The sequence below is a fragment of the Puma concolor genome, chromosome D1 (genome assembly GCF_028749965.1).
Source record: "Puma concolor isolate L17-30 chromosome D1, mPumCon1.1.hap2, whole genome shotgun sequence".
Classification (NCBI taxonomy): Eukaryota; Metazoa; Chordata; class Mammalia; order Carnivora; family Felidae; genus Puma; species Puma concolor.
The window spans coordinates 94,054,274-94,073,715 of record NC_141676.1 but is presented as its reverse complement, the minus strand read 5'-3'; the positions used below and the strand labels follow the sequence as shown (position 1 = coordinate 94,073,715).

At 44.4% G+C, this 19,442-nt stretch overlaps 1 protein-coding gene across 1 annotated transcript; it reads left to right on the top strand.

Annotated features, from left to right (window-relative positions):
* Positions 1 to 15,178: 15,178 nt before the first annotated feature.
* PATE1 (prostate and testis expressed 1) lies at positions 15,179 to 18,327 on the top strand. The gene is made up of 5 exons (XM_086678748.1): positions 15,179 to 15,275; positions 16,250 to 16,285; positions 16,965 to 17,000; positions 17,293 to 17,409; positions 18,097 to 18,327. Exons 1-5 carry the CDS (start codon positions 15,179 to 15,181, stop codon positions 18,228 to 18,230), a joined length of 420 nt encoding a protein of 139 aa, XP_086534874.1. The 3' UTR covers positions 18,231 to 18,327.
* Positions 18,328 to 19,442: the final 1,115 nt, after the last annotated feature.

Here is a 19,442-nt window from a genome sequence, read left to right as displayed (position 1 = left end):
AGGAGTCAATATATGTAAAGCTACTAGGGCAGTTGCTGGCATACAGCTAGTATGTCTAACTGGTTTATGACAGACTGGGGGCCAGAGCAGAAGGAGGCTCCAGGATGGGAAGCATGGTGTGAGATTGACTGCGGGCGTCTGGCATGACAAGAAGGATCTGGCTGGATTGCACAATGAGATCGCGTCCTGGGGACAGAACCACATTTGTGGGGTTTTAGCCTAGAGCTAAGTGCTTCGGCGCGCCAAGCACCTTGCACATTTTAGGATTCCTTACCAGTCTGGGGATTAGCGATCATCCCCACCTGTACATGTTGAAGCTGAGACTCTTCATAAATGGAAGAGCTGGGATTTGAACCACAGTCGATATGATTCTACTGCATAGACTCTTACTGTTGTGGATACAGCCTTGTGAGTAAGGCAGTATGCTGAAGAGGCTTTGCACCCTGAGAGTTGGGCTGCAGACGCTAGGGAGAAGAGCGTGCGGACTTCTAGAGAAAGCAGAGCGATCCAAGGACTCTGTTCTTTATTATTATTATTATTATTTTTTTATTTTTGGGACAAAGAGAGACAGAGCATGAACGGGGGAGGGGCAGAGAGAGAGGGAGACACAGAATCGGAAGCAGGCTCCAGGCTCCGAGCTGTCAGCACAGAGCCCGACGCGGGGCTCAAACTCACGGACCGCGAGATCGTGACCTGGCTGAAGTCGGACGCTTAACCGACTGTGCCACCCAGGCGCCCCGGACTCTGTTCTTTAAGGAAAAACATCTGCCTTCTTTGGTCCTGCCAGAAGGTGACCAGGACCAGTTTGCAAGGCAGTCTTCCATTTTCTTTGGTCCTGCAACAACTCTCTTTCTCCTGGGGGTTTCTTGAGTATTATTTCTTCTTTCGGCCTCCCGGCTGACCCCCACCCCCTCACCGCCAGCTTTTATTCCTCTCTCTCAGAACCTGAGAAGGATTCTTGTCATTGCCCAAAGCACTAGGAGTTCCGTTTCCCAGGAGGGAGCTGAATGTTCTGGCAGCAATGTGTAGGATGGAGGGGAAGGGGCTGGTTAGAGTGCAGTTCAGGAGACCAAACCCCTGGGTGCCAGGGGTCAGAACAAGGGTACGTGATCTCATTAGCTCCCAACCACAAACCTCTGAGGGAGGTGACAGGCTGGTTATTTTCAGGGTGAGGAAACAGAGCTCTGAGAAGGTGTGACCTGAGGGGAAGGGGAATCTCAGGGCCCTGTGCTGTTGCGACCACACCGTACAATCGCTTTAGCCACCATAATTTTGGGTGGTTGGGGCACACTTGGAGATGGGGGTGGGGCTTCCAAACTTATTCCCCCCAGCCCTATGCCCAGCCCAAATCCCTCCTCATCTCATACTATTTATGGCAAACCCACCCACTGAGAGGATGAGAGGAAAACACGAGGCCATCTTCAGCTAGAGGAGAAGTGACTTAGCAGGAATCTTTTCAGAAAGCCAAGTCTGAGGGTTTTCCAATTGCTTTTGTAGTCAGGACTCAAGGAGTGTGTCCACATACAACACACTGCAGAGAATCTGAGGAAGACGAGGCATCAGGGCACCTCGGAGAGGGGGTCTTTGCCCTTTCCTAGCTGCTCGGGGCTCCCGCTTGACCCCGGAAGTCAGTGCCATTTCCTTACACTGTTGCCATGGCTAAGAAAGGAATTTGAGAAGCTAATTCCTACTGAAGTGTTTTGTTTGTTTGTTTGTTTTTTAAGATTTTATTTTTTAAAGTAATTTCTACACCCCAAGTGGGGCTCGAACTCACGACCCTGAGATCAATAGTCGCACGTTCTACAGACAGAGCCGGCCAGGCGTCCTCAGAGGTGTTTTGGACACAGGACCCCTCAGGGGTATTCCCGTGTATTTAATACGTAGTTATGGAAGATCTCAAACACTCCAGAAACTCCATGTTAGAAAACACACAGAGGGGCACCTGGGCGGCTCAGTCGGTTAAGCGTCCGACTTTAGCTCAGGTCATGATCTCACAGTTCGTGTGTTCCAGCCCCGCGTCGGGCCCTGTGCTGACAACTCAGAGCCTGAAGCCTGCTTTGGATTCTGTGTCTCCCTCTCTCTTTGCCCCTCCCCCACTCAGGCTCTGTATTTCAAAAATGGATAAACATTTTAAAAATTAAAAAAAAAAAAAAAGAAAACACACAAAGAAGTGACTGTTGGCAGTGAACCGGGCCCTGTGCCATTGGGCCCAACCACGAAATAATCGTGATACTAATAATGATAAAATTGCGACCAGGCACTGGATAGTCACTGTGTGTCAGGCACCGCGCTCGATTTTGTATGTATTATCTCATTTAAGTATCATGACAACATCATTATTATTCCCTTTTCTGATGAGAAACTGAGGCCCAGCGACGTTAAATCTCTCACAAATGTGTCATTTCTACTAAGTGGCAGAGCTGGGATTCATACACAATTCTGCTTAACTCTAAGCACTAACTTTTAATCGCTTTGAATGCGGTGATGCCCAGTTTAAGGAGAAGCAACTGGCAGAGGGGGAGGCGGCCCCTTTATGAGGAGGACTCTTTGGGGTACCCTCTGGGCAAGTGTGGAGAGCTAAGGGATAGTGGAAAATGTAGCCTCAGAGCTTGGTGTTGGGGAAAAGTCCTCTGTTTTCACGACTTTGTCTTGTGTCTCTTTTCCTGGAATTTAATCATTTCATTTATCCTGGGTGTGGGGTCCAAGGTCTGTGCCACTACCCTCTGGCATCTTCTGCCCTTTCCCTTTCTGGGGTACTCTCTGTCGTCTTTTTCAGCTAGTTTTCCCTCAGGGCGGTCACTGTGCACTTCAGTAGCCGGTTGATAGAATGGCCTGTGGGCAGAGATACTTACACCCACCTTGACTGGCTTCTTTCTCAGCCCCAGGGCTCAGGTTGTCCTGAGTCTCTCTGTTGCACTGTGGGTCCCACTGTACCAGGACTGAGAGATTGGGATGTAGGGAATTATGTGTTCTTGAGCCACTGCCTCAAGGTTTCAGTTAATTTCCATTGCCCAGCCCTGGAAAATGGTGCTTCTCAAAATATGCTTAATGAACTATTAAACTAAACCCACGTCTTCCTAGCTCACGTGGGAGAGAGCTCACATCAACTCTCCCTCTGCTTGGGCATTAAGAGAAATATCTGCACATCGGGCAACAATCAGTTCACTTCTGCTTCGTGAGCTCCTACCCTTGGCCCAGTCCTGTCCTAAGCACTCCGGAAAAACCATGTGAACATAAGTCCCCGGAGGGGTTTAGCAATCTAGTAGAGAAAATGAGGTTAGATGGAGGGAATATACCAAACGCTAAAAGTTTTCAGTGCACTGAAGGTATTTTTTTTTTCAATGGAAGCTCCCTTGAATCTTAACCACCTTTTTTTTTTTTATTTATTTATTTATTTATTTTTTTTCCAAACGTTTATTTATTTTTGGGACAGAGAGAGACAGAGCATGAACGGGGGAGGGGCAGAGAGAGAGGGAGACACAGAATCGGAAACAGGCTCCAGGCTCTGAGCCATCAGCCCAGAGCCTGACGCGGGGCTCAAACTCACGGACCGCGAGATCGTGACCTGGCTGAAGTCGGACGCTTAAGTGACTGCGCCACCCAGGCGCCCCTTAACCACCTTTTAAACAAATGAAAGAATAGCTTTACAGAGGTAGGGGATTGGGGACCCAAACTCATGTGGGTGTGTGCGTGTGTGTGTGTTGGGGGGGAGGGCTGTGGGAAGCAGGGGAAGGAGAGGAGGAATATTCAGGAAATATAAGACACTCAGTGATATGAGAAAGACAGAGAGAAATAGAATAAGGGGTGGTGAGGCTGGGAGCGGCTTGTGTGGACGGTATGATGGTGTGAGATGGGATACGAAATCAATTTGTTTTTGGACTTGTTGAATTTGAGATGCCCATTCAAATGGCGAGAAAGAGAGGCCAGAGGAGGGTTCAGAGAGGAAAGCAAAGATTTGTAAGTCGTCCATATACAGAGGGTATTTAGAGCCATGACATGAGGTCACTGAAGGAGATAATTAATAGGGCAAGAAGACCAAGGACTGAGCAAGTCCCATCACGTCTATAGCCTCAGGTTTTTGGTACTGAAAAAGATAAATAAAAACCTGAAGCTCAAACCACTAGGTGTGATTATTACTATCACTATCACCATTAGCAGGGGGCCGCTGTCGTTTTGTACAACTGTTGTGCACCTACTTGTAGGGAGACAATGCCAAATAAGCACAGTCTTGCTATCTGGCTTTCACCTGGTAGCTCGTGTTCTGACTGAGCTGCTCACTCAGGCCTCCCGGGTGAGCGCAGTTGGGTCTGTGCCTGCTGGCTGACTTCTGAGGAGCAGCCCAGAACGGAGGGCGTCAGAATAACGGGAGTGCCAAAAAGAGGGCCCCCCACCTAACATGCCATAAAGCCCAGCGGTGGCACCTGAGTGGCAGGAGGCAGGACAGAAGACATGCTTGTAAGCCACGGGCAAGCAGTGATGCCAAAAAATTACTTGATAGTTAAAAGAAGAAAAAGAAAGTATGATTCCAATTATGCCCGATTATACCTGCCATGCTAAACCTATTCCAATGATTTTGAAATTATGGGGACCCGGGGACCCCGGTGGACCCGAGCAGAAAGTCCTCCTCAGACTGCCTTCAGACCTGCATTCCAGACTTCTGTCTGGGGGAGGAACTTTCTGGGACCAGGAGGGGAGTACGGAGGTTATTACGAGTGTCTCACTTCCTTGTTCTATGTGAGCATATATCCTTGGGAAATTCATAAGACCTCCTCTTCCTAACCTTGGATCTTCAACATTTGGGTGTATGTCTAAATCTCTGAAAGCTGGGTTTTTTCCTTCCTTGAGGAGACTGGTATCTTCGAAAACTCGCTTACTCCTCCCCCGCCCACCTCTGAGTGGTGCCAAGACTTCCAGTGCTGTTTGATCCCTTTTCTCGTGTGATTAAGCTTTTCACCTCTCAACTGCTGCCCATCTGGACTTTCATGATCAGAAACCACCTCAGCTCAGGCAGAAGATGTTCTGTGCCTCTAACCCCAAGGGCTGGGTCCCAGGCTGTTCCTGGAACAGTGACCCCGGGCTTGTCAGGATGACGTGCCACTGAACTCCTGGGTCCACAACCCACCTCCCACCCTGTCTGGGGCTCCATGAACCACCTCCCCCCACCCCCAGCAATATCTCCCCTCTTTGAGCACAGGCATCCAATCTGACTCCCCCCAGCACTTCAGGCCCCGACCAGGGGATGCGTTTCTCTTGGAGCTCCTCTTCTTGACTTTACACAATCCTTCCTTCTGCAGTTTTATCAGGTAACTCCTTCCTCTGTGTATTCCCCCAGGTTGAAGTGCTTAACACAGCCTCTCCTTCATCTCCTCCATCCTTCTTCCTTCATCCCTCCAAGCAGCTTCAGCATCCCAGCCCTGGAATAGCAGCCTTCCTTTACTTGAAGGAGCAGAGGCAAAGCTTTCTTCTCTAATCCATTGTTATTAAGGTTCCATTTCAGTGGATTGGACGCAATGAATTGTTCCATATTGAGGAAAGAATGGGCTCCAGGTGAAGCCTGTTATGAAGGCCCTAACACAACAGCAAAGAGGGAATGGAGAAGGGAATGATAGTAGTAACAGTCTGAACAGATGGGACTCTGTCACTAGTTTAACATGGAATGGGAGAGGAAGAAGAGTCAAAGTGAAGGCTATCTTCGTATCATGGCTCTCAGCTGTGCTGTGGGAATCAGAGGAGGAGTCCTGGAAGAAGGAACATTTACACCAACACCTGAAGTTGTGTAGGCACTTTCCTAGGAAGGAAGAGAGGGGGAACGCATGTGCAGGAGAGATTGGGGCTTTTGCCAGAAAATGGGGAAGGTTCTCCATCGTGCAAGCCTAGGGAGCAAGTTGGGCGGGGCTGTCTGCAGAGGGGGCAACCAGAAGAGAGCACCGCCCCACTCCGGGGGCTTCCCAGGACCCCTCAGTCTTCCCCACAATGACCCAGGGGCTCAACTGTCTTTCTTTTCTCCCCAGACTGCCACTATCGACCGCATCTTTTAGAGCTTTTCTCCATTGATCCCTGGGCATGAAATAGGCCACTAAGCTTCCTACATATATTTTCAGTTTTGTAATTTTACTGCCAATCACTTCAAACACAGGAATATTGCAAGAGTTTTTAAAAATCTTACCATGTTCTTATAATCCCTGGTCTTTGAAAACCTGCTGCCTTCTTTCTACAGTTGGCCACTATGACATCATGATCAGGAGGCAGATGAAACTCTGTTTCAACTTGGATTCTCCACTTGGCTGGTTGTGTGACCCTGCCTGTGTCTATCTTTAACGTCTATCTTCAGCTGTTGCAACAGAAAAAAAGTAGTATCTATCAAGAAAAATCGTGAGGACTAAATTGGTACATATAAGCTATTTAATTGCTTTAAAATGTCAGACGTTTTGAGGAAGCCTGGAGGCGATACCAGTGGAAATGGCAGAGGAGGGAGCTCCAAAGGACAGTCCCTCCACAGAAATACTGATAGTAGCCAAAGTCAGAATCCACTTTGTCTAAGGTTTACAGCCACCAGGAGAATGATGAGTCAGAATAAGGCAGCTTAACCATGGGGGGAGAGTTTTACGACATTTTAAACTTCACCTTTGTCCCAGCAGCCTACATTCCTGTTGTGGGTACCTGGCTCCAGAGGAAGGAATGCAGACTTTGTTTTCAAAGAACTGTGTTTGTCTTGACATCTCTACCATTGTCTTTGTTTCACCTGCCTTGTAACTCTCTCATGGTGAACTGGCAGCTAAGTGGAAGGCTTTCCTTGAAAAACATCGAAAGGTAAATGGACAAGCTCTTACTACTTGGGGCAAAAGATTTAAGTTAAGACAAACAGTAGACATGCCAAAAACCAGGGAGGAAAATCTGGGGAGAGAGTTACTTTGGGGAATGAGCTTCAAAACACTCTCACACATCACGGGGGGATCTAGAAGACCACATACAACTTCCAGAGCAGGAAAGACTTGAGAAGAACTTAAGTTTTCACTTCCATCTCACTTCAGGCTCAGTGAGAGCAGGAAGACACAGAATGGATTAGTGGTGCCAGTGGTTGAAAAGGTAGGGGATGCAACCCTTTGTCAGTCTAGAAGAACGCTTTGTTCTTACCCATTCTGGTAATAGACACATGATCTGAGCACTTCAGTACTCAAGGACTTTTTTGATTCTCCACGGCCGTTATTGTCACTGCTGTCTGATTTTAATCCCTCCACCTTGAGGATGGGATGCTAATCAAAGCTTCTATGGGATGGAAATTCGGACCCAAGTGACTTTATTCCTTTTCCTCAAAATTGAAAATCTTCCACGAGCTTTCATGATCAAAATGAGGAAGAAGATTTATCTTTCCCAGGGCTTGGAATTTCTTGTTAGTGAGGCTTCAACACTTGCAGGTAGCATCAATACAAACAGGGCATATACAAGCCATATACAAACCATATATGAGCCATATACAAGCCATATACAAGCCATATACAGACCATATACAAGCCATATACAAGCCATATACAGACCATATACAAGTCATATACAAGCCATATACAAGCCATGTACAGACCATATACAAGCCATATACAAGCCATATACAGACCATATACAAGCCATATACAGACCATATACAAGCCATATACAAGCCATATACAGACCATATACAGACCATATACAAGCCATATACAAGCCATATACAAACCATATACAAGCCATATACAAGCCATATACAGACCATATACAAGCCATATACAGACCATATACAAGCCATATACAAGCCATATACAGACCATATACAGACCATATACAAGCCATATACAAGCCATATACAAACCATATACAAGCCATATACAAGCCATATACAGACCATATACAAGCCATATACAAGCCATATACAAGCCATATACAGACCATATACAAGCCATATACAAGCCATATACAAGCCATATACAGACCATATACAAGCCATATACAAGCCATATACAAGCCATATACAGACCATATACAAGCCATATACAAACCATATACAAGCCATATACAAGCCACCATATACAAGCCATATACAAGCATGTACAGACCATATACAAGCCATATACAGACCATATACAAGCCATATACAAACCATATACAAGCCATATACAAGCCACCATATACAAGCCATATACAAGCCATGTACAGACCATATACAGACCATATACAAGCCATATACAAGCCATACACAAACCATATACAAGCCATATACAAACCATATACAAGCCATATACAAGCCATGTACAGACCATATACAAGCCATATACAAGCCATATGCAGACCATATACAAGCCATATACAAGCCATATACAGACCATATGCAAACAATGCAAGGAAAAATTATGAGACTCAAGCACAAAACACTTTTTGAGTCAATTTTATTAAGGTATAGATTGTGCACATCAAAATGAACCCCTTCAAAGTACAGATTTCAGTGAGTTTTGACATATGTGCACCATTGTATACACACCATCCTAATCAAGATATAGGACATTTCCATCACTACACAAAGCATCTCTATGCCCCTCTGCGATCAATACCACTCTCCCACCTCCTACCCATTTAACCACTGATCTGCTTTCTGTCACTAGAAATGTCACTAATTATTGACTGCTATACTATTTAAACACTCTGTGTCTAGTTTTTTTCACTCAGTATAACGCTTTTATCCTTAGGGCACCTGGATGGCTCAGTCGGTTGAATGACCGACTCTTGATTTCAGCTCAGGTCGTGATCTCACAGTTTGTGGGTTCAAGCCCCGTGTCGGGCTCTGCACTGACAGTGTGGGGCCTGCTTGGGATTCTCTCTCTCTCCCTCCCTCTCCATCTGCCCCTCCCCTCCCTCGAAATAAATAAATAAACTTTAAAAAAATGTTTTTGTCCTAGAGGAAGAAAAAAACACAAGAACCTGAAAAAGAATATTCATAGCAGCTTTATTTGGACTAGTTCCAAACTGGGAAAAAAACAGATTTTCTTCCATGGGTGAATGGATAAACAAACTGTTTGCAGTAGAAATGAATTTGATACACACAATAATTGGATGGCTTTCAAGGGTATTATGCCGAGTGACAAAAATTCAATCTCAAAGGATTACATACTATAAGGATTCCATTTATATAACACCCTCTGAATGATAAAATTTTGATGATGGGGAATAGATCAGTGGCTATCAGGCTGTAGAGTTAGAGGGAGTGTCTGACTGTAAAAGAGTGGTATGAGAGAGCTTCTTTGTGGTGACAGAACAGTTATATATCCTGATCTTGGTAATTATTATACAAATCTATACATGCAATAAATTGTCATACTAGTACACACCCCAAAAAATGAGTACGTGTAAAAACTGATGAAATTTGAATAAGGTACATAGTTTAGTTAATAGCTTTGTATCAATATCTATTTCCTGTTTTGTAGAATGAACATGAGAATGTGCGTATGGTATTTCATTGGGTAAGATGGGTAGAAAATACACGGAGACTCTCTGCACTATGTCTGGTAACTTCTTGGGATTCTTAAATTGTATCAAAATAAAAACTTTTTTTAGATTTTGTTGACTCCATAGGTCTAGAGGATATTAATTTACATTAATGAATTTTCCATCCAATAATCATGATCTGTTTCTCCATTTATTTTTGGACCGTAGTTGGCTTTTCTTAATTATGCTACTTTCTCTTCAGAGAACTTACACAACTTGGTTTAGATTTATTGCTAGATACTTAATATATTCCACACTGTTTAAAAGTTCACTTTCTAACTTTTTTTTTTTTTAGACAGTTCATTCTTTATTCCTTTTTACCTGGCTTCCCCAACTCTCCTTTATTTCTCTCACTGTGGACACGAAAGACCTCTATGTGCTCAATCATTCTGGCACATTTCAGGCTTCATTTTAACTTAGTCTTAGCAGATATCTTAGAATTGGACACTGAATTTGTTCATCATCCTGCGTCTGGTGATGCTTTTTCATGAACTTCTTGAGTACCAAGGATACTGCTGGCCCAAAGGTAACATGTCTGTGTTTTTCTGGGTTCAATAAGAACACCTGGACCCACTTCTGAACATTCAAGAATATTGACCATGGAGGAGGATTATGGGGGTGGGATTGCTGGAGCATGGGTTGAAGCACCTAAGGAGGTCTAAAGTTCGAGGACTCTGTGGGCCTGTGGAAACAGACGGCAGCATCAGAAATCTCTTATTCTTCTCCTTCTTCTTCTTACCCCCCCTCCTTCTTCTATTTCTTCTTTTTTTTAAAAAAAAAATATAATTTATTGTCAAATTGGTTTCCATACAACACCCAGTGCTCATCCCAACAAGTGCCCTCCTCAATGCCCATCATCCACTTTCCCCTCTCCCCCACCCCCCCCATCAATCTTCAGTTTGTTCTCAGTATTTAAGTGTCTCTTATGGTTTGCCTCCCTCCCTCTCTGTAACTTTTTTTTCCCCCTTCCCCTCCTGCATGGTCTTCTGTTAAGTTTCTCAAGATCCGCATGAGTGCAAACATATGGTATCTGTCTTTCTCTGCCTGACTTGCTTCACTTAGCATAATACCCTCCAGTTCCACCCACGTTGCTGCAAATGACCAGATTTCATTCTTTCTCATTGCCAAGTAGTATTCCATTGTATATATAAACCACATCGTCTTTATCCATTAGTCAGTTGATGGACATTTAGGCTCTTTCCATAATTTCGCTATTGTTGAAAACGCTGCTATAAACACTGGGGTACATATGCTCCTATGAATCAGCACTCCAGTATCCTTTGGATAAATTCCTAGTAGTGCTATACTGGGTCATAGGGTAGTTCTATTTTTAATTTTTTGAGGAACCTCCACACTGTTTTCTAGAGCAGCTACACCAGTTTGCATTCCCACCAACAGTGCAAAAGGGTTTCCGTTTCTCCACATCCTTGTCAGCATCTGTTGTTTCCTGAGTTGTTCATTTTAGCCACTCTGACTGGTGTGAGGTGATATCTCAATGTGGTTTTGATTTGTATTTCCCTGATGATGAGTGATGTTGATCATCTTTTCATGTGTCTGTTGGCCATATGGATGTCTTCTTTGGAAAAGTGTCTATTCATGTACTCTGCCCATTTCTTCACTGGATTATTTGTTTTTCTGGTGTTGAGTTTGGTAAGTTATTTATAGATTTTGGATACTAACCCTTTATCCAATATGTCATTTGAAGATTATCTTCTCCCATTCCATCAGTTGCCTTTTAGTTTTGTTGATTGTTTCCTTTGCAGTGCAGAAGCTTTTTATCTTGATGAGGTCCCTATAGCTCATTTTTGCTTTTATTTCCCTTGCCTTCAGAGACGTATTGAGTAAGAACTTGCTGTGGCTGAGGTCAAAGAGGTTGTTGCTTTCTTCTCCCCTAGGGTTTTGATGGTTTCATGTCTCACATTCAGGTATTTCATCCATTTTGAGTTTATTTTTGGGTATGGTGTAAGAAAGTTGTTCAGGTTCATTCTTCTGCATGTTGCTGTCCAGTTCTCTCAGCACCATTTGCTAAAGAGACTGACTTTTTTCCAGTGGATATTCTTTCCTGCTTTGTCAAAGATTAGTTAGCCATACATTTGTGGGTCCAAATGTATGGACCCAGGGTTCTCTATTCTATTCCATTGGTCTATGTGTCTGTTTTTGTGCCAATACCATACTGTCTTGAAGATTACAGCTTTGTAATATAGGCTAAAGTCCAGGATTGTGATGCCTCCTGCTTTGGTTTTCTTTTTCAACATGACTTTGGCTATTGGGGTCTTTTGTGCTTCCATACAAATTTTAGGATTGTTTGTTCTAGCTCTGAGAAGGATACTGGTACAATGCTGCATTTTAAGTTTTATCTCAGGAATTTTTTAGGCTCCTTGAATCTCTGAGCGGATGTTTTCCATTGTTAGTGAAAAGTTATCAGCCCTAAAGTTCACATAATGGAATACAACATAGAAAAAAATGTAAAGCTTTATACAAAAATATGAATAATTCCTAGGGTGCATACCGTTTGATTCCATTTATATCAATATTCAAAAACAACAAAAAATATAGTGTGGTAGAACTATAAAACAAAACAATGGTTAAATTCCATTTAAAGAGAAAGGGTAATGTTTCCTACTAGATAAGGAAAAAGGAGAATGTAGTTAGGAAAAAACACTTTGTGTGGGGAATTTTCTGTGGTTTTGGTAATACTCAATTTCATGACCTGGTTCATTGTCACATGGTTTACTTTCCAATGATTTGAATATGCACTTATGTTTTCTCCCCTTCTCGGTATTTTTATTATTGTTGATCAATATAAAAACTCTGCACCCATGTATAGACACTCACACAGAGGAAATAACAGGGGGGAAATCTGCTTTGGTCAACTGGTCAGGGACAGTCTCTGAACACAGAGAAATTGTTGTTGTTTTAAAAATTTTTTTTAAATGTTTTTATTTATTTTTGAGACAGAAAGAGACAGAGCATGAGCAGGGGAGGGGCAGAGAGAGAGGGAGACGCAGAGTCTGAAGCAGGCTCCAGGCTCTAAGCTGTCAGCACAGAGCCTGTTGTGGGGCTCAAACTCACGGACTGTGAGATCATGACCTGAGCTGAAGTCGGACGCCCAACTAACTGAGCCACCCAGGCGCCCCGAGAAATTGTTTGATAATCTGAAGGGATTTATTTAAATAGCATGTTGTAAATTCAGCCGTACAGAGGACTATGTGCCACCATGTAAGTGCCTGCAGTTTACAAAGAGGTCTCTGAGCGCGGTCTTTGTGTTCTGGTGAATTTACCATGGAAATGGAAAAGGATTCCCTCATTTCTCCTTCACTGACGTCACCCTTTGAAGGAGTTCTTCTGGTGAGAGCTAGGTTTGTTGATACAGCATATTGAAAGCGTAGGAGATTTTATTTGAGCTGTATGCCATAACAGGGACAATGGGTAGATTATTGGTTACTTCTGCACCCTTGAATCCTAGACTTACTTCCCTAGTCATGTCAATGTCCATGCTCTCTTCTCCAGCCCTTAGCGTCATAAGAGGGAACTATCTTGGGAGCTGTGGACACACTGAGCAATTCTGAGATTCCCAGGGGATCCTTGGGGATAGCAAGTTCTCATGATAGAAAAAACAATACACGCAGGAAGGCTCCCCAGAGACTTTCTTTTTATGTTCTTTCTTGGACCTGCTCATATTGTCAGAAAATTTCCTGTTTTCACATCTCTAGATAGGGGAGAACCTCTCTGATTTCATCTAGTCTCAGTCACCCAAGGCTATACTGGTCACTGGCCTGAGGAAAAAGAGACAGACTGTTCTGGTCTGGCCATTTTTTCAAACCCCAATTTAGAAGAAACTGTTCTTTCCCTGCTAGATCACCAGTACAAGTTTTGTGGGGACTGGGGAAGCCCCAGGACCTTAAGGCTTAAGCTCCTGGGGCTTCAATGGAAAAGTACCTGGAGTTCTTCATTTTGTTGACCCTCCTCCTATGTTCTATCTGCCTAAGTGAAGGTCTCATTTCTCAAATCCCGGTGGTGTTCACTTCCAGCCCCATTAACCTATTCAAAAATGTTGTTATGTGAAAATATCACAATTATGAATGATTTTCTGCATATTTTGCTGTATTCCCTGTGTAGTAGTAGAGAAACAGTAGTCTGTGACTTTTTAAAATAATGATAACTGATTGGAAAGTGAATTTCCATTCAAAAAACATCTTTTTTTTTTTTTCTGTTTTGCTGTTTTACATGACAACATTGGAGATGCGAACCAAAAATGCTAGCACGTGTTTGAAACATCGCCTAATCATACACATAGAGACATAATTGGGTACCTACCTGGTCACTAAGAGTCGAGTATTTGGGCTAATCTTCTGGACTAGTTGTCCTAATTGGAGTCCTAATTGTACTCCCAGAATTTTGTGGTGGTGAGAAAAACATCATGAGCAAAGGGGTTGTGACAGATTTAAGTAAACTTCAAAGCAATAGGCCAAAGGGATCCACTCCTGAATACTTTTAAGTCATAGATCTGAAATATATGACATAAAATGAATTCTGTGGGGCCCTCGAGGAGAGTTAGGGGCACTGAGGAAAGGAAAGAAGGGGTCTGGTAAGAAAATCAGGTATTGTGAGAAAACTAAGTCTGAAAGTATGAATTTGAGGGGACTTGAGGAGAAAAGTATGTCAGTTAGGTAAGGTTCATATATAAGCTAGGAATCCAACTTAGTAATCCAGGATCACTAAGGCTGGGAGAGGAAAATTATGCTTTAGGAAAAAGTGGTATAATCATCGCACAGGAGTGTAATCATGGGAAGAGACAGCTTCTGATGAGACAGAGGAGGAGAACATTTCCTCCCTTCTTGTGGGCTGCCATTAGCCAAAGAATGAAATACGTAATTCTTAGGCGGTAAAGAAGGTTGGAGAAAGGATTGTAAAGATGGAAGAGAAGACAGTAAATTCCAGGGCAATGAGAGGAGGGAAAGGGAAGCATCTGTTTGTAAATATGCATAACACAAAAGTCAGTGATGTTGTTTGTATGTGTGAGTACGTGTGGATAAAAGCTGCACCAGGGTCCTATGTATCCTGGGTAAGCAGTTAACTGGTCATAATTCTCTTCCTCCTTCCTCCCTTTATGGAGATGCCAGTTTTCTCTCTTGGTATGTAATAATAGCCTCCAATATATCGTGGAGAAAATCTCCACACATCACTCTCATTGTCCCCCGTCTCTTCAGCCAATATCTGGTTAGACCAAGACGCCACCCTGCCCTAAATTGTGTCCCATTGCAATTTGCTTCCTTCTAGTTGCTGCTCCTCTCTCTCTCTGTTGCTCTGCCCTAAACACAGGCACAGACATTTCCCTCAATTCCTTGTAATGACACCAGAGACGAGGCTGCAACTTCCATTAGTACCTGTTAAAAGTATAGGAATAACGGAAAGAAACTACCAGAAGGCTTAGAATGAGATACTAGGTATGGCTGTTCTTAGACTCCACCAGCTCAACCCCCTCCATGGGAATTGTACCTTCAGCCACCTCTCTGATTGAATATCTAGTCCTTCTCAGAGTTGAGGTAACTACCCCCAATACCTGGCCTGACCTCAAGTGGGAAGGACCAGCTTACCTCACTCCAGAAGTAATCTCAGTCCTCTCTCTCCTAACGACATCTGTCTCACCCTCTGGTTAACTCCAAGAATGGCAAACAGCTTCCTCCTCGGCTCTCATCTCCATGGTTTGCTTTGTTCCAGGATGACAAACAGTGTGAAACTGGCCCCTCATGAGAATCCTGTCAGTGCCTCTGTGTCTATTCTTCCACCTCTCTTCTCCACTCTCTCCAGGTATGCCTTTTACTGGTCTGTGCTCAGCATCCTTTTGGCCTTTCTGCATTACAATGATCTGTGCTCATATATCCTCTCATCTGTAATGAGCACCTTGAATCCTACCCACCCAACTCCGATTTATCCTTGTTTTCTCCCACAGTGTGGTATCCTGAAAAAAACCATAGAACATGGCATCATCCTGAGTAGTTGGACTGAAACAAATTAGGTCAGCTGGGCCTTTTTCTGCCCAGTTCTCCAAAAAGAGCAACCAGAGAGTCACTGGCTTCCCAGGAGAAGGGTATGCCTTTCAAGGACTTCCACAGTGTCCCCACCCCTAACCCAACCTGGCTGAGGTATAAATAGACACCTGGCAGCTTCTTGCCCTAACCTGCTCTTTTCTTTCCAAAATGGACAAGCCCCTGTTGCTGGGACTCCCCATCCTGCTCTGCTGCGTTAGAGGTGAGTCCCTAGGGTTGACAGTTGATGAGATGTGTCCAGGATACGGGAATGGGTCAGGGTTCCTGTGACAAAGGTCATCTTCTGGAGGCCATATGATCATTCTTTTTTAAAAATTTTTAATGTTTATTTTATTTCTGAGAAACAGAGAGACAGAACATGGGTGGGGGAAGGGCATGGAGAGAGGGAGACACAGAATCCAAAGCAAGCTCCAGGCTCTGAGCTGTCAGCACAGAGCTTGACACGGGGCTCGAACTCATGAACCATGAAATCACAAGCTGAGCCGAAGTCGGACGCTCAACCAACTGAGCCACCCAGGCGCCCCTCATATTACCATTCTAATACCACGCCTTCCACTCACAATGCATCACATCCCTGGGACCCTTCCCCTTATAGGAGGAAATAAGTGGATTGAGAAGATTTTCATAGAAGTTGTGAGACGGGGTTTGTAACATGAGGTCTGCAGAACATGTATCTTTTTCCCCAAGAGTATTGTCTGGGTCACTGGCAGACAGTGAACACGCATGTGAATACAAATGGATCATGGTGTGGGAGGGGGAAGAAGGAGGCAGGGGAGGAGATGAGCCAGGCAGTGTGGGCATCGGGTGTTGAGAGGAACCCAGAGATAGCCCTTGAATTTCAACACTCAGCAACCTCTTACAGCAGGATGGGCTGGGATGGGAGCTGATTTGAAGTTTGACAAAATAATATCAGCAGCAGTTGACAAGGCTGAGGTAAGTGTAATAAAAGGAAAGCAAAAGGGAAAGGAGAGAGTGGAATATTGACTTTACAGGCACTGGTTGGCCAAACCGAAGTGTAGCAACCTCGTGAATTTCAGATGATTTTCTGCATTGTCAGCTTCCAGGAACACGGAGATAAGAAAGCCACCGTAGGTCAGTTAAAAAGAAGGGAATGAGGGGGAGAAGATACACTTATCTTTCTCTTCTGGTCTGTGCTACACCCTAGAGTGATGAATAGGATATCTGGGAGGCCCCACCGGAGTAAAGGGAATTGAAAGGAGGGAACAGGTGCGAAGATACCAGGAGGCAGTTGCCGGGGCTTTGGAGCGACAGAAAGAGCCTACAGTGGCCCCAGGTGAAAAGCACAGGATGGACCCCATGTGTTACAAGCATCACAGGTGCCCTGGGCAAGGCTAAATCTCAAACAAAATTGCAGACTGATTTTGTTTCTCTTTGCCAATACAGTTCATGAACTATTTACTGATGAAGACTATTATCCTGGTGAGTCTGAAGAGTCTGAAGATTATCTGTCTTGATTTAGTTCTTTTCCTTACCCCTCCACCTTTCTTTCCCCTCCCGTTTTTCCATTCTAAATTCCTGAGACCATAAACTGCAGTCCTTCTCCTGGCTTAGCCTCTCTTAATAGAGGCAGATGCCCACACTCAATGGGTCCCTGGTAAAGACTTCTGGGCTCCAAGCAGACTTCAGACCTGAAAGGGGGAGATGGGTTTTCTCATGGCAGTGTGAGATCACTTCTCACTTCTATTTCTTGACTCATTAGCCCAAATGACAGGAATCGTTCAGTGTAGGATGTGCCACTTGCAGTTTCCAGGAGAGAAGTGTTCCAGAGGCAGAGGAATATGCATTGTAACAAGTGAAGAGTCTTGCACAACTGGCAGGATTTCCAAGAGTAAGTTGTGGGATGGGGTGGGGGAAGCCGACTGGGACATACGAGCTCTAGGAAAAAGCAGGGACCGTATTTCGCCACAGGCAGCCCCAGCCCTGGGATGACTGCTCTCTCTACCCTGAACATAGGCCCTAATGAAAAATAGATGGAGGTGGTCACCAAGGGGTGGGGATCTATAGCTATGGAACCAGTATTCTGAGCAGCTTGCAGAAAGCGGGAAGACTGCACGGAGTGGAGAGGGGAGGCGCAATGTGGCCAGTGGACACTAGGTGGTTGTTGGAGGGTGGAAGGCAGTTCCTTGTCTGTCGCTACCTGGACTTCCATGGGGACGGGTCAGTGTCAGCATTAGATACTGTCTAAATGGCCTCTATTTTCCTACCCTTCGTGCTCAGTGAGCCCTTGGCATTTATCACTCTTACTTAAACCAGTTGTTGAGGTTGTCCACTGAGATACCCAGCTTTGGAAATCCCTCAATTGCTTCTGTCATTACCTCCCCACCCCCAGGAATTTTTTCAAACTTGTCTGCCATTGCTTTTCTTCTGGAAAGCCCTCAACTTGTAGCAGCTTACAGTTCTTCACACTTGAATAACAGAGACTTGAACTACACACAAGTTGTTCTTATGTCCTGGTATGGAAAGAGGTTTCTTTGCAGAAGCCTCTCTGCTAATACGTTTCTTCTTCCTTCTGCAGAAGACGGTACTCCATGGTTAATGTTCATGGGCTGCCTGAAGAGCTGTGCTAATGTGGGCAAAATAAAATGGAGTGTCTACTTGGTGGAGTTCAGGTGCTGCCGGGGCTATGACTTCTGCAATGAATACCTATAGAGATTGCCTGTACTTCAGTAGCTCCAATCTCTGGATGATATTGTTGCCTCCGCCTCCTTGCAATGATTTCTTAAAAAGCCACATTTCAGGTTGCAAACACATGGTTCTGCCTTCTGCGTGTGTAAGAAAAAGTCCTCTCCTTTTCTAGATTTTCTCTCTTGGTCCCTGGTGGCAGGTGGGATTTGGGGAAGGGGGGAGGACAAACACCTTGGGAGTAAGATCAGTGTCTCCCACAGGTTATTGCAAAACCCAGTGCTTCTACTGTGTAGCCTAAGGTGCTTCCAGAAAGGGAAGACGAGAATCGGGGGCAATTCTTTTCCCGACCTTCCCCCTTCTTTCTGAGGCAGGATATTTTCCTTCCTTTCTTCTTCTTAAATGTTTATATCTCTTGGTATTATCCTTCCTATCTCACTGCCACGAAAGCTTATAACCCTGGCCTCACAGGGAGGGAAGTAGCAAAATGAAGAGCTGGCCTGAGTCTTCTTGAATTTTGTTCACGAATGCTATTCCTAGGGTGAGGAGAAGGGTAGAGCGTAGAAAAGAATTTGCATCAGAATCCTGAAGAAAGAATAATTTTCTGCCTTCCAGAATGAGACTCTCTTCAGGGTTACGGGTTGGAGAAGAAGTGGAGAAGTCAGCTATGGGATCTAAAGACAGTAACTTATACCCTGCTTCCCTGGCAAACTCACCAGAAAGCACCCTTAGATATGGAAGAGCTGTGGGATACTTTCAAGGAGATGAATCCAGAAGGAGTAGCCACACAAATGTTACCATGTGTCTAGCATTGCATGAAAGAAGCTGAAATTTGTGGGATCTGAGTAAGCCATGTGAGTCTGGCCCCTGGACGTCTCAACAGCAATCTCTGTACAGAGCTGTCCCCATGAGCAGATGCCTCTCCCCTTCCCCCACTGCACACACACTCAGGCTTTCCGCTCTGTCTAGTTCTAGTACCCTGGAAAAATAGGAGTGAGCATGAGCATGCGCACAGGATTGAGACTAATCTCTAACAACCTGGTAGGCTGAGGCCTATTTATGTGATTATGTAAATATAAATTCACTTTTCCTGTTTTGTTCAACTGATTATCATTTGTTACTGAATCTAGAACTAGGGTGTGTGTTCAGGGTCTGTCTTCTGTCATTGTTCCCTCTACTTCCTATGTTTTTCCCTCCAAAATGTTAAGAACAGAGATGTAGTCCAATTGGACAAGAAAA